The following is a 13468-nucleotide window of genomic DNA, read 5'->3' as shown; positions in this document are numbered from 1 at the left end:
ACACTGGCCCGATGCAACTGCTCTCAGTGTGAGGGCAACTGTTTGACCTCTCGGTGAGCCTGTGGGATGAGGGCTCTCTCCACTGCTTGCTGTTTCACATCCGTGATGCAGTAGCGGCAGAAAAGGAAAGGCCAGCCTTGCTTTGTGCAAGGCCTTTTATAGGCCTTGAGCTATTGCAAGACCCTCTTTCATTCATATAAGTTCATCTTTAATATATTCATTTATGTAAACTTATGTAAATTTATTCAAATTTTAAATGTAAATTAATTCTTTCCCCTCCCCGGCCCCCAACACAGTGTCAGAGAGACAATATGGCCCTGCTGCCAAAAACTTTGGACACCCCTGCATTAGAATGCTAAGAAAAATTGATGTTTAAGTCTGTTTTTGAAAACTTTCTATCCCTTTTATCAAAGGAATCACCATTCCGAAGAGCAATTCAGCTCAGCGGAAGACTGACCCTGTCTCAGGTCCTGGGCACATTCAGAACTGACAGCAAGGTTTGGTATCTAGCCAGACGAGAGGGCAATGAAGAGACAAGCTGGACAGATAAGCTAATGGCTAAATGCCATTGCTTGAAAAATGTGTTCCCAGGCTGAGCATCCTAAGACCTTCAGCTGCCAAACTCACCTCTGGACACAGCAGTCTTCTGCAAAGACACTAGCAGATGGGGTGAAGGATGACTAGGATGCACACATCTCTTCCAAGAAAGAAAATATACCTTCTAGTGAATATAGGGTTGACCAGGAGTCTAGGCTACACATGCACCTGGACAGGAATTCTGAAGCCCTTTTACATTCTTACAGCTCAAAGAATTGTATTCTAAGCAAAACGCACTCTTAAACCCAAAAGGCCAACAAAACAAAACTTTAAAACATTTAAAAATGTTGTTCAAGTCTTCAAGCCACAGATTAAAACGCATTGTAGGATTTAGTTCCAACGTTTCACTTTCAACTGTGGACAGCATCTTGACAGGTTACAAAGAATTTGTATCCTCTCATCTGTTAGCTGCCCACCGGCTTAACTGCCAGCTCCTGAGGTCCAACCTCAGGCACATCTATAGATCTACCAAAAGATATCCTAAGCATTGTGGTCTGTGAAGGATAGAAGACCAGCACTTTCCATGGCTGGTGTATACTGTATTCCTTCCACATGTGGGACTACATAGGGACCACAAATAGGAGAGTGCTTGCTTACAAGAGTAAAGGAACATGAACACCACTGCTGCTTAGAGCAAAGTGAAGAATCAGCAATGGCAGTGCATGCTGTGATAACTGGTCACCAAATAAATTTTTATCAGATTCAGGTTTTTTCTACAATGCAACAATACCATACTAGAATCTATATTCTACATTCAAATTCAAAAACATAAAAACAATATGAACAAAAACGAAGAGACCAAAAATAAGAGATAAGTAAAGCTTGGCTTCCAGCACTCAAATAGATTAAAAAAAAAAAACTTTTAGAAGAAACCTATATTGAAATTGTGGTAATGATGAACATGCAAAGAGCGTAAGCATGCCTTTAAAAATTCAAGCAGGAGCTGGCGGTTAAGCCTGTGGCCGGCTAACAGATGAGAGGATACTTTCCACAGTTGAAAGTGAAATGTTGGGACTCGATCCTATAATGTGTTTTAATCTGTGGCTTGAAAGACTCAAGCAACATTTTAAATTATGTTTTAAACTCATCCAGCCACGAAAGCCTTAGTATGTTTGCAAAACAAAACTTGCTTGGGTTTGCAAGAGCAAAACTACCACAAAAGAAAACTAGGTTGCTGTAACAAAGGTGGCAACTGGGACACAAGCAAAATATTTTCCCCTCTAAAATCGGTATGGGTTGTCTTAGAGGAGACCTTTTAGAGGAGGGGACAATGGGAACATAAAATTGGTATGGGGTCACACTGTGAGTGGCTGACTCATGTCTATGCCTCTGCCCTCAATTCACACCCACCTCATTAACGTTATTTCAATGCATGTTGTTGACTTGGAGAGAATCCAACGTGGCGTGACTATTGATGAGTGGTTGCAATTTCTGTCTGCTTGGGCTTTCTATCTGGAGGTGAAGGTGGCATGGACTAGGCAAGCACATAGGACACTTACCTGGTAGACAAGGACGTTCAGGCAGTAGTTTGGTCTATCTGAGCTACAAGTTTCTTAGACTGACAGTCAGACCTGAAATTTTGTGAGGACCCATTTCGGTCTTGCCTCATCTGACATCTTCTGAGTGGGTAGTTGCAATGCTGCCCTCTGGCCATCCACTACAGTGGCACTGGATGCAGCAGTGAACAAGCTAGCAGCCCCCTCCTCTTGGCAAGTCATCCTTGTGGTGCAGATAACAAGGCCCCTGGGGTCAGCTTCCAGTTGAAGACCCCACTGTCTGAACAATGGCAGTCACTCTGAACTATATTGTCCTCGACTAGAAGGTCACTGATATTGAGCTGGAGTCTCTGGTCTAATTCATTTTTAACTGACCAAAGAAACCCAGTGGCTCAACTCAGAGGGGAGCTGTGTCCCCAGGTTCAAATGAGACATAACTAGACCTTCAGAATTACAGAGAGAGAGAGAGAGAGAGAGAGAGAGAGAGAGAGAGAGCGCCAGCACAGAGTGTGAGCCAGACCTGTTTTAGTGGAAATGAAGGCAACAGGAAATGACAAGTGGCTGGTTTCCATTCATAAGGATGCTATTTTTCATCTATAAGCAATGAATTGCTTGCTCATGTTGGTTTCTGTTTTCAGTCTTGATTCTGAAATCATTTACAAGAATGTACTTGGAGAATATATGCTTGAGGGTCATAATTTTATTTATTTATTTAATGAATTTCTGCACTGCTCTTCAGATGAAAACCTGTCAGAGCAGCTAACAAAATTAAAAAGCATAAATCAACAAGCAGCAGCAATTAAAAACAAGAAGGCCAGGTTATACTTATGATCCAATCCAATTCAGGGACTGTACCACTGGAACACATGTTCCGTCAGCGCGCAGTTTTGCAAAAGCACCATAAAGCACTTTGCAACATTGCAAAGGAGTTGAGATGCCCGCCAGAGCAGGTAAGTCCAGCACAGTGGCAAGGTGAGGACAGGGAGTGGGTGGAACAGAGAGGAGATGGGGTGGGAGAAGGGAGGCTTGGGCCCAGGAGGGTGGGATTGGATTAGCAGCAGGTTTCTGGGCAGGGAGGGGGCAAGCAGGAGACAGAATGGAAGAGGGAATGGTGTTCAGCAACACCAGATCCTAACCCCATTCCCTGTCCTCTTCCCTCTCTGTTATTCTCCTCAGACTTGCATCAGCAAAATAGCTGGTGCAGATCTGAGGAGGCCCATTGGGGTAGTGATGCCCTATGTCAGCGTAAGGAAACAAGCTCCCTTAGCTAGGAACTGCCCCGCATCCAGAATACAACACACACTCCATTGGCACAGCTGCACAGGTGGAGGGAATTTAGTTAGGGCCCTTAGATTGGGCTGTAAGGCAGCTCAGCTAAATATTGCTGGATGCATCATCACTTCCACAACCCTTTGCTCATGACTATATTATAGATATTTTTTATTTTCTTACTACCACTGAATTACTTTCTAAAAAAGTGCTCTTCTTGCTCAAAAGAGCAGAAAAACAAAAGACAATTCAAACAGATTCAGTCCATTGCATTTCACTGTGAGTGTTGTTTGTTTTTACAGAGCTTTTGTCTGCTACTTCATCTATTTTAGTTTTTAAAAGTCTCAAGTGACAAGGCTTCCAGTCATTTCTATCAGAGGCTCTTCCACTGCTTAATGGATCACCCTGTCAGGGAATTTTCACCAATACTTAGTTCTGATTTCCTTTTCTTCATTTCACTCCTTCACACCCAGTTACATCCCCCTAAACAATTTCACTTCATCTCTATTGTTTATATCCTTCAAGTAACGAGTGTCCTTCAGCCACTTACAATTTTCTTGGAGACACAGTATCAACATCCTTCCCAGAGTAACCAAAGAGTCTGAGTAATAATGGGACGCAAATTCAATCTCAGCCGACACCCCTTGGCACTTTTATGCATATCAAAAAGCTAAGCTGACAAAAATGGCCTGGCATGTGCTCTTGGATCACAGACAGACCGTATTTGGGGGCATTCATAGTCATGTCAATGTTCTATCCTGCTGCTGCTTGCAAGGAGCCTGTGACAACCCACAGCCTCCTTCATGCATTACCAGGTCAGTGTGACACCCACATCCCAATGGATGGGACTCACAGATGCCGATATAAGAAGGAGTCATATCATTTCACTGACCCATATAGAGTCTCTAAAGGAGTGGCAGAAGGTTAGACCAGTGTTTCTCAACCAGTTGTACTCATACAACCGGTGGTACTTGAGATGGTGTCCAGTGGTACTTGCAGGACCCCCAGACACCTGCCAGCAAGACCAGTAATGCAGTGCAACAAGCAGCAGTAGGATGCTCAGCTTGGCGGACAGAGCTCCAGCGAGTGCTTCTCGTGCACTTAGAAAGCCCACTCATCTTCCCTGATCCTCTTACCAGTGTTTGTTGCATTGCCTCTGCATTGACCCCCAAATCCAGAAGTAACTGGCGATGACATCATTTCCAGTTACTTCCATTGGACCATGCAAAGTGGAATGGTGGGGGACAAACATTGAGAAACACTAGGTTAGATCATAGCAGAGCAGTTCCAGGAAGGAAGAAATTGACTCATTTGCATGCACTTGTATACTCATGGGGTCTGGCTAGCCCCATGGTTGATCCCTTCAGTCAAACAGCAGACGAGACTGAAGCATCTTCCTTGAATCCCCTCTCACTTTAGGTACAGGTATTGTTCCCTTCTTTGGGCCACCTTGAGCTCTCCCTTTGCTATTTTCCTTCTTTCAAACCTAACTTGATTCAGCAGTCTTGTTCCCAGTTTGGAGATGACTTGCTGTGACTGTGTGTTGTGGCGCTCACATTGTGAATCCTCTATCCTCCTGCCCCAAAGCCAATGAGACTGACAGGACCACAAATATGCAGCATATTAGCATATCATTATAATAATATAATGATTATTATATAGTTAAGAAACATGCATGTTCTCATGCTATTTCTTCTTACCACTCTCAACTGTCCTCTCAATAAGCTCTTCCTTAGCACTTTTGATCATGAAATCATTCACTACCCCCGTTCCTTTCTTGGTTCCAGACTGTGGGATGTATGTACCGTGACCAACAGTCAAAGGTCTGAAAATATTCATGTTGGGAGAGCTCAGGCATACTTGCACGCACATTTCGCATATAGCATCTGTGGCAAGAGCCCATAGAGCCAAGATTAAACTGGCTGCTGTTGCCCAACACCAAGCACTAAGACAAGTTCACATAGTGTGGGCACATTAGCTATGATTCTGTGTCTCCACTGATCTAGTGATTGATCCAGATGACCCCTTGGTATTGCTCCCAAACCACTTACATTGGGTATTTTTTGGCCATGCAAGGGTCTTTTGAAGGGCAGGGCACTTTGGTACTACAATGAGGTTTAGCTGAAGTAGTACAAGTCATCTTCTGGGGCATATTGTGCAGCTGAAGTGGCACATTGGAATTGGGCTGTCCATTAATAGCCACAAGATGAAATCAAAGGCATGCATCATTTGCATGGAGAACACAGATTTTAAGAGATCCCTTGCAGCAGATTCCATGAAGAAATACAATGTGCATGTAAAAGAAGTGGCTTTTCGCAGGCTTTTTGAAATATCATCTTTGGACAGGCCTTGGAAGCCCAATTACCAAGATTACATTTCATTCAGAGACAAGAGCACACAGTTTCAGAATGTGCCCCTCTCTTTGTTTCTGACTCGTGCTGCCAGGCTGCAATCAAGAGGCTGACACTATGCCCTTAAATTAACCGATTAAGGTCCCAATCCTGTCCAGTTTTCCTGTGCTGATGCAACTGTGCTAATAGGATGAGCATTGCATCCTGTGGTGAGGAGGGCAGCCATGGAGGCCTCCTCAAGGTAAGGGAGCATTTATTCCCTAACTCGGGTCTGCATTGAGGTTCATCAGTGCTGGAAAGTTGGATAGGACTGGGCCCAAAGCAGGGGACAAGGCAGACACTGCTTCTTCCACCTTTTTTCCTCCTCTCTTGTGGTCTACCCCACCTTCTTCCCTGGCACAGCGAAACTGAAAGACCACCACCACCTGAATCCTGGAAGGGCTCCATGTGGTCCAGCACCAGCACAGTGGAACATGCCAGACATTTACTCTAACATGCTGCTCTAGCCTTATTCTTTGGAGATGTTTGTCACTAAGCACTAGTGGAGATGAGCACATTCTACATCATTAATAGTTCCACCAAGGGAAGCAGCACTGATATACAGCTGCAAGCACAGATTTTCAAAATGACTCTTGCTTTATTGAGGGTTGTGGTGTGTGATGCAGAGCATCTATTACTTCCTGTAATAATATATTTACTAGCTAAGGTATAGGCTTTCTGTTGTTACTGAAAAATAATTTCACAGCTATATGCCCCTGGTTCCACTTTTTTATCTGTTATTTTTCACAGGTTTTTTTTTCTGCGCACATACAGGAACTAATTTACCTGAACTCAATTTGCTCTTGGGTTTTGTGTTAAAAAATATGGGATGAAAGGACTTGACATTACTGAGTCTAAACTTAAATATATATGGACAGCATTTAACATATCCTGATTAATTGTATAAACTATGCAAATGAGGGTGAGCCAGAGAGACCCTTGTTCAAACCTTATCTTGTCTACAAAGTCACTGAATACTCTTAGGCAAGCTAGTACCCTCTTAGCTTCAGTTCCTCCAGCCTGATGTCTTATCATGGGACAATAATATTAGCCCACATTAGAGGGTTGTTGCCCAGTCTATTTAGATAATAACATATTGGAAGCACGGTGAGTTTGTTATAGTCGACTATACCCCTTTAAATGGGAAGAGGTAGCTGAAAGATCACACTTGGGGGCCTTCAAGGTAAAAGGATTACACTCCCTTTTACAAAGCATTGGAAACAGCCAGCAGGGACTGCAAACATTTCCTGATGCTTGTTCTAAGGGTCTGACTCTGCTGGAACGTGCGGAGGCAGGAAAGACCCCAATCTATGAGCCAGAGGATTTCCGATGGAAGGTTGTTTGTTCTCCCCCTAGCTTCAAAAATCCTTCATTTGGCCCATATTTGGTGTAATGAAACTACAGTACTCTGTTAGATTAAAATGAGGAACTGGGACTCTGAAATTCTCCTTCTGCTTTGCTTTTAATTCAAAAAGACTTCCAGAGGGTATTGAAGTTCACCTGATTGAAGGATAATTTTAACAAGCTTCTGATATTCATTTCTGAGTTTGGCTCAGGAGAAATTCACCAGCATCTTTAATCTCAGTTAAGGATTATGCAGAGATGGTGTCACACCTGCAAACTGGCAGGTGTTGTTAAACTAGCTGTGTTATAAATTCTGCCCATCCCCTCCTCAAGATGCACAATGGAATTGGAACCTAAGTTTAGAAAGAAATGCTTCACTAGTTAGGCAAGAGAACTAGAGCATAATGCTGGTACAGTGCTGGCATATGGGCTAGTGGAAAAAGGTGGATCTTGCACATTCAGAGCACACAAGATTTAGGAGGAACTTGCATAACTGCCAGAGCTTTACAAGCAGTTTTACAAGGCTTGTCAGACAGAGCTTTACAAGGCTTGTCACCAATAAAGAGAACCTTTGTGTGGAGTGAATGAGGAGATTCAAAACCCAGCAGTTCCTAAAGAACTTCTGTTAATTCTATCAGTTTAAAGTTAATGTGCTGTGACCTAAACATTTTTCTTTACTAGCCTATATTAAAATAAGCTATATTTATTTGTCTCATAAATAAGAGAATAGGAAGTTGGTAGAAATTTGACTGCTTAGTAGAAACACATTTAAAAAAAACAAAACCGCTAGCAACAGCTAATAAGAAAAGTGGCCATATATTATTTATTATAACTGATTGAATAACTATGGTGTAACTATAGATAAGATCAATTTCCAATTCAACAGAGAAAACACTTGATCAACATGTTGCTCTTTATATCTTGGAGAAGATAACTGACAAACATCCCCTTTTGGAGGATGAAATAATCCAGGATTGGCAGCGTCTCCTTCTCTCACCCTCTGCGCCTTCTTATATTTACATAAATTCATAGTATAAAAATTCGTGACAGGGTTGATTTGTTAGGGAAATGGTAAGAATGGTTCCACATGGCACAAACACACACTCGAGGGCAAGATAATAGAAAAAAACCCACCCCAACAGTATAGACCAGTGGTATCAAACAAAAGTCCTGCAGGCTGAAGCTCTTTATCTGGCACACATGATAATTAGGCTCTCCCAGCGCCACCCTTTCAACAGTGCCACTTCTGCTGTGGTATGGAGAGGGAGAGATGGAAGGAGGCCTCAGAAGTCAAGGAACACCACAGGGGAAGGCACAGAGGGGTGAGAAAGGGAGGTGCTGCCAAGGCACTGGGAAAAACCCAATTATCACATAGGGCACCCTTTCAGCAGTACTGCTTCAGCAGAGGGGTCATTTCAAAAAACTCAGCTGCTGTGCTGTGAAGTGATGCCTTGGCAGAAGTGGCACTGCTGAAAGGTCACTGCTGCAATTGGGCTCTCTCATATTTTGAAAATGCAATCAAGACTTGCATCTTTTTTTCTGTTGACATTTGCAATGCAGGAACAATAAGTTTCTATTTGAGAACAAAGTGCTTATTTCTGGCCATCTGTGAAATGATGTCACTTCCTGCTTAATGATGTCACTTCCAGACCTCAAAAGGCACAAAGAATGCTATTCAGCCCACTGTATGAAACAAGTTTGACACCCCTGGTTTAGACCAACTCTCACCTTCTGGGGGCCTCTCCATATTCCATTGGAAGAGGACCCTTTTAAAATAATCCTTCATATTGAAAAAATACAGCCTTTAAGAATGATGGCACAGAATCACATGGAAATGAAAAGAAAGGGCATTTTGCATGTATGAAGTTGGAAGATAATTCATCCGGGACCTTCTCATCCAGCAGGAACAAATGTAGGCTGCTTTTATGTGCTATCTAGAACAGCACAGTGATTCTCCCATGCTATAATGTCTAACAATGTCCATATATTTTGTTCATGTGGTTAGGGCAAAAATCCACATGGCTACGCACCAAGAAATTATGTCATCGTAATCATGTAAGTAAAAGATATAGACATTACCTGGAATGGTCTTACAACCACCATGGGATTGCAGTAGCTACAAATTTTTAACTAATATGTACATAAGCCCTTTAGAATTCCTGAACTAGATAGATCATATTTCCAAAACAAGCAGTCTCCGATCATTTAAATGTTGAACTTACCTACATTGAAACAGAAAATATTTCTTCTTTTTAATAGGATTTGGCATTTTTGCTTGCACACCAATATGGGACAATGTATTAGCTTGCAGCTGATATAGAACAACTTCTCAAAATGATGCTAAAACAGTTGGTCAAGTTTAATTTGACTTTTAAAGGACATTGGCCACCAGCTCCAACACAGAGTTAAGTGCATCAAAGTCCGTTGAAATAAATAAGCTCAGAAGAGCTATGTTGGATCGTTGCAGTTATCTCAAATTCACACCATCAAACTGACAAGGTGCATTAAACAAAAAGGGCACTGAAGAGCATCTGAAACATGTCTCAATGAATGTCAAAAATTGCCAAAAAGGAGAGTTAGTTTTCAGCATTCACAATAAAGGAAGATGCTAGCTAAGCAGTTTTAGCTTAGCCCTTCGCTCATCTCAATGTTCAATTTCTCTGGTCTTCAGTAATAAATTTGTATCTATGAAATGGCTAAAGAACTGGCAAAACAATGAGGCATTTTTTTTCCTTTTGCAGAAAATAGCTTTTCAGTGAGATTTACAGGAAACAATGTAATTGGCTGATAATAATTTATGAGCACATTTTCAGATCTAAAGCAGTCAGAAACTGGAAAAACTGAGATAATTGGGTTAGCCAAGAGCTACACCTTGTAAATGGAACATGCTGAGATTTAAGTGTTTCCATTTGCATTTCCCCTGTTCCAGTGCTCCTGTGAAACTTTACAAGCAAAGCCAAATGCCATGTCCTTTGCTCAGGGGAATGAATGGGGAAAGGATGGGTTCTCTGGCTCAGTGCATTTTCTACTGACCTGAAGCATTTGAAGATAACCTTCTTGTGGATCACAGAGGAGTGAAGATATCCGATGGTTGTTCCTCATGCACCTTTGATTGTTCTCTCTTGTCAGAGGGAAAATCTGCCGTATGACTGTCATCCTCCCAAGAGCACTGTGTACCAGTTCTAATATTTCATTGTCACTGATTTCCTGAGAGAGAGAAAAAATGAAGTCATTAGAAACCTATTCCTCCTTCATTCTCTCCACCCCCATGAAAAATTATTTTTTAAAATGCTTTCAAAGGAGACAAATCAAATCCAGCAACTGTTATCTTCTGAAGGCACTATTTGAAAATGAAGGTCTGGGGGCTCACATAATGCTTTTATATTGGTCAGGATGGAAAACAGACCCCTGAACCTTGCTATCCTTTGTGAGGTGATTAGTTTTTCACTAGCTTCTCCTAACACAAGAGTTACCAGCCTTATTTCATTGGTGGCCTCCAGGGAGGGGGCAGCACCTGGGCTTACCTGGCCTGCAGCACCTCTCTGGGTGACCATTCTGCATATGACAGAGCTGTATTGTTCCATAGCCCCATTTGAGTCACTCTCGGCCCAATCCACCACAACTCCCTGCACAGCGATGCAGCGGCATCAACATGGTGTCTGCTACATTCTGGTGGATAGGTTGGCCTCCAGAGGCCTTCCCTCTTTTGGGCACTCACACTGATTTAGGTCAGGAATCAATGCTGGAGAAAAGGGAGAATCCCTTCCCCATACCATAGCCCCAATCCAAATTAGAGACTTGTGACTGCTTTTTTGGGGAAAAAAGAAAAGAAAAGAAAAAAAATGAAAAAAAAAAAATCAGAAGTTACAATTACAGAGCTCCCATAACAGTTTTAGTTTCACACCAAGACATAAAATGCTTGGTGTGCCTCTTGATGAAGTTAAGATAATTTCAGATTTCAGTTTTTGATGCTTTGCTCCATAGAAGGTAGATGTGAATAGAGGGTGCAACATCTTGTCTCCAGTACATATGCTTGTGTAAATCTATAGGTATCAACTTTAAAGAATCAAGTAATCCAGAGCCTATCAGCATAGCCAGCAAGATTAACTTTGAATGTTTGACAGCCATGTCATAAAACAACCAAGTTCATTATTTATGCCATGATTTTCAGAGTTAAATCAGTGCAGTTACAAATAGACTTTCCCTGTTTTCTCTTTTCACCTATGAAATCTGGAAGCATATGATCACTTTTTAGGGTGCACCCACCATCCGTTCTTTACCAGAGGCATCACAACTGCAGGTAGCTTATAAAAAAGCTGATCTTGTCACTGAGGGCCTGTGGTTTATGTGCAGCAGTAAACGTCACCCCTATTTTTAACCGCAGCAAAAACTTAATATTTTGTTTTCATACCAATTTTCTATCACAAACTGCAAGGCAAACGACCATGGGATTCTAATAATTACTCGTTATGGCTCACTAATTCTGTGGCTTTAGTTTATTTTTTGTAGCTTTTGGGGGGGAGGTTGAGAAAGTATAATTTGAATGTTTGTTGAAGGAGCAACTTTCTGTTCTAATAGCGGACCAATTGGTGTGGATGTAATTTAGGATTTAAAAATAAAAATGCCCAACTCTGAACTGCAGCTGAGGCCACTGATACAAAAAGGTTTGAATGCAAAAACAACTCCCTGTACATGCAAAATTAGCAAGAAGAAGAGTTCAGCCTCAGCCCTTACATTCTGATTTTCTCTGCACGAAGAGGGCACATGGGGGCACATGCCTACACACGTCCCATTTCCTCTGCAGCCCCAAGTGGTACAACCCACTGCTTGATATTACAGGTACAGCCTATTTATCTGCAGTAGTTCTGTTCTGTGACTCGGGGTGACTGACAAAAAACGTATTGTGCTAAATTCCAGAGTTACGCGAATACAGCCTGCAGCCTGACACTTCCACATGGAAGGAAACTAAGGCAGCTGTTATCAATCCCCTCCCCTCCTTCCTCTTTCACAGGTGGGATCCTGAGCTTCCTTGGGAGTCCTCTGTGTCCCAGGCAGCCTCCCCACAGCACTGCAGGTTCTCCTCCCCCTCTTCGCTGCTGGCGCTCCTGCAGCCCTCCCTGGCCGCAGTCATCATGGAAACTCCTCTGACCCAGAGCATACTGGGACTTGTAGTCCGGCTCACCCTCACCTGTCTCTCCAAGGCTCGGCAAACACTCCCAGGGTTTTTTAAAGCAATCCCCTCTGTTGCTACTGCACTTGCCTGTGTGAGTGAGTGAGTGATCCACCTTGCTTTATGTGTTCTGGCTACAGAGGCTTTTGGTCCCCCCTTCCCCTCTTTAGCCTTGGCTGGATCAAGGGCTCCAGGAATGTTACTGTTCCTTTGCAAGGGGAGCCTCTTCCAGGGCTCCAGGGCTATTTCCCTTCCTGGGTGAGGCAGAGCCTTTTTGCAGTGTTTTGGGCTGCCTGGAAAGGGATCGAGAGTTCAGCGCAGGGAAAAGGAGGCAAAGGTGTGTGTGACTTTCAGGACCCCCACCCCACCAAATCTGTAGATAAAAAAATCCGTGGATAAATAGGCTGCACCTGTACTGATTGTATAAAACACCTTTATACAACTGAACTGCAACCTTTGGTTGCAGAGTCAAACCAACTCAAAGCAACTTTGCAAAATGCATTTGCCCTCTGCATGCAAATTGTGTCCATTTGTATGCTAAGTGTGACAAACAGAAAGCAGCCCAAAAGTGGGAAATTCAAGTTTGTGCAGATGGCCATTGGAGCTGAATAGACATCAAGCTCCTGTAGTGCTCTCATGGGTTTTAAGGTGGGAACCAAGAGATGAGAGTGGGGGAATCATCACAATGGTCCTCACAAGCTCTAAGTGTCAAGTTATTTGCTCAAAGCTACACTTTTCTCTGTGTACCTGATTAATGGCAAAACTATAGGTAGCTAAGCAGAGTACTTTCTCAGGATGCTCTGCGAAAATAGCTCTTTTTCATTCAACTCCAAATATACAATCAAATAGGAAAGGCCATTTGAGAATCCTCCAGAAAGAGAAGGAAGCATAGCATTATGCACGGCTGAATAAGTCTTAAACAGCAGTATCAACAACTCAGGGATGCCTTTCAAAATTGACCTGCCATTGGCTTTTGAGTCACTGTTGAATTGGCTTTTAAGTTTTCAGTGTTGGGTCTTTTTAAAGCTAGGCTTTGAAATGATTGCTTTAGTGTTGTCTAAGCACTCTCATAAACTTGAAAGAGTGACTCTCACATTTTATAAATATAAAGCAATTACTTTTGTAAACACATAAAGCTGCAGTTCTAAATCTCGCAGGGAATTTGAGGACCGCAGTAAGTCCTTGAAGGGGAGGGGGGAGGT

The 13468-nt window shown here is 42.6% G+C and overlaps 1 protein-coding gene across 1 annotated transcript in view; it reads right to left on the bottom strand.

Annotated features, from left to right (window-relative positions):
- The window catches only part of GRID1 (glutamate ionotropic receptor delta type subunit 1), an 829564-nt gene that overhangs the window by 154123 nt on the left and 661973 nt on the right, over positions 1 to 13468 (bottom strand). Inside the window, exon 6 of the mRNA XM_066620630.1 lies at positions 10130 to 10303. Within this exon, the coding sequence (XP_066476727.1) occupies positions 10130 to 10303 (174 nt within the window). The remainder of the gene's footprint in view (positions 1 to 10129; positions 10304 to 13468) is intronic.

This window comes from Tiliqua scincoides, chromosome 3, assembly GCF_035046505.1.
Source record: "Tiliqua scincoides isolate rTilSci1 chromosome 3, rTilSci1.hap2, whole genome shotgun sequence".
In the NCBI taxonomy this organism is placed as follows: Eukaryota; Metazoa; Chordata; class Lepidosauria; order Squamata; family Scincidae; genus Tiliqua; species Tiliqua scincoides.
The sequence above is the reverse complement of the archived record's forward strand: the minus strand, read 5'-3'. Positions and strand labels throughout refer to the sequence as shown.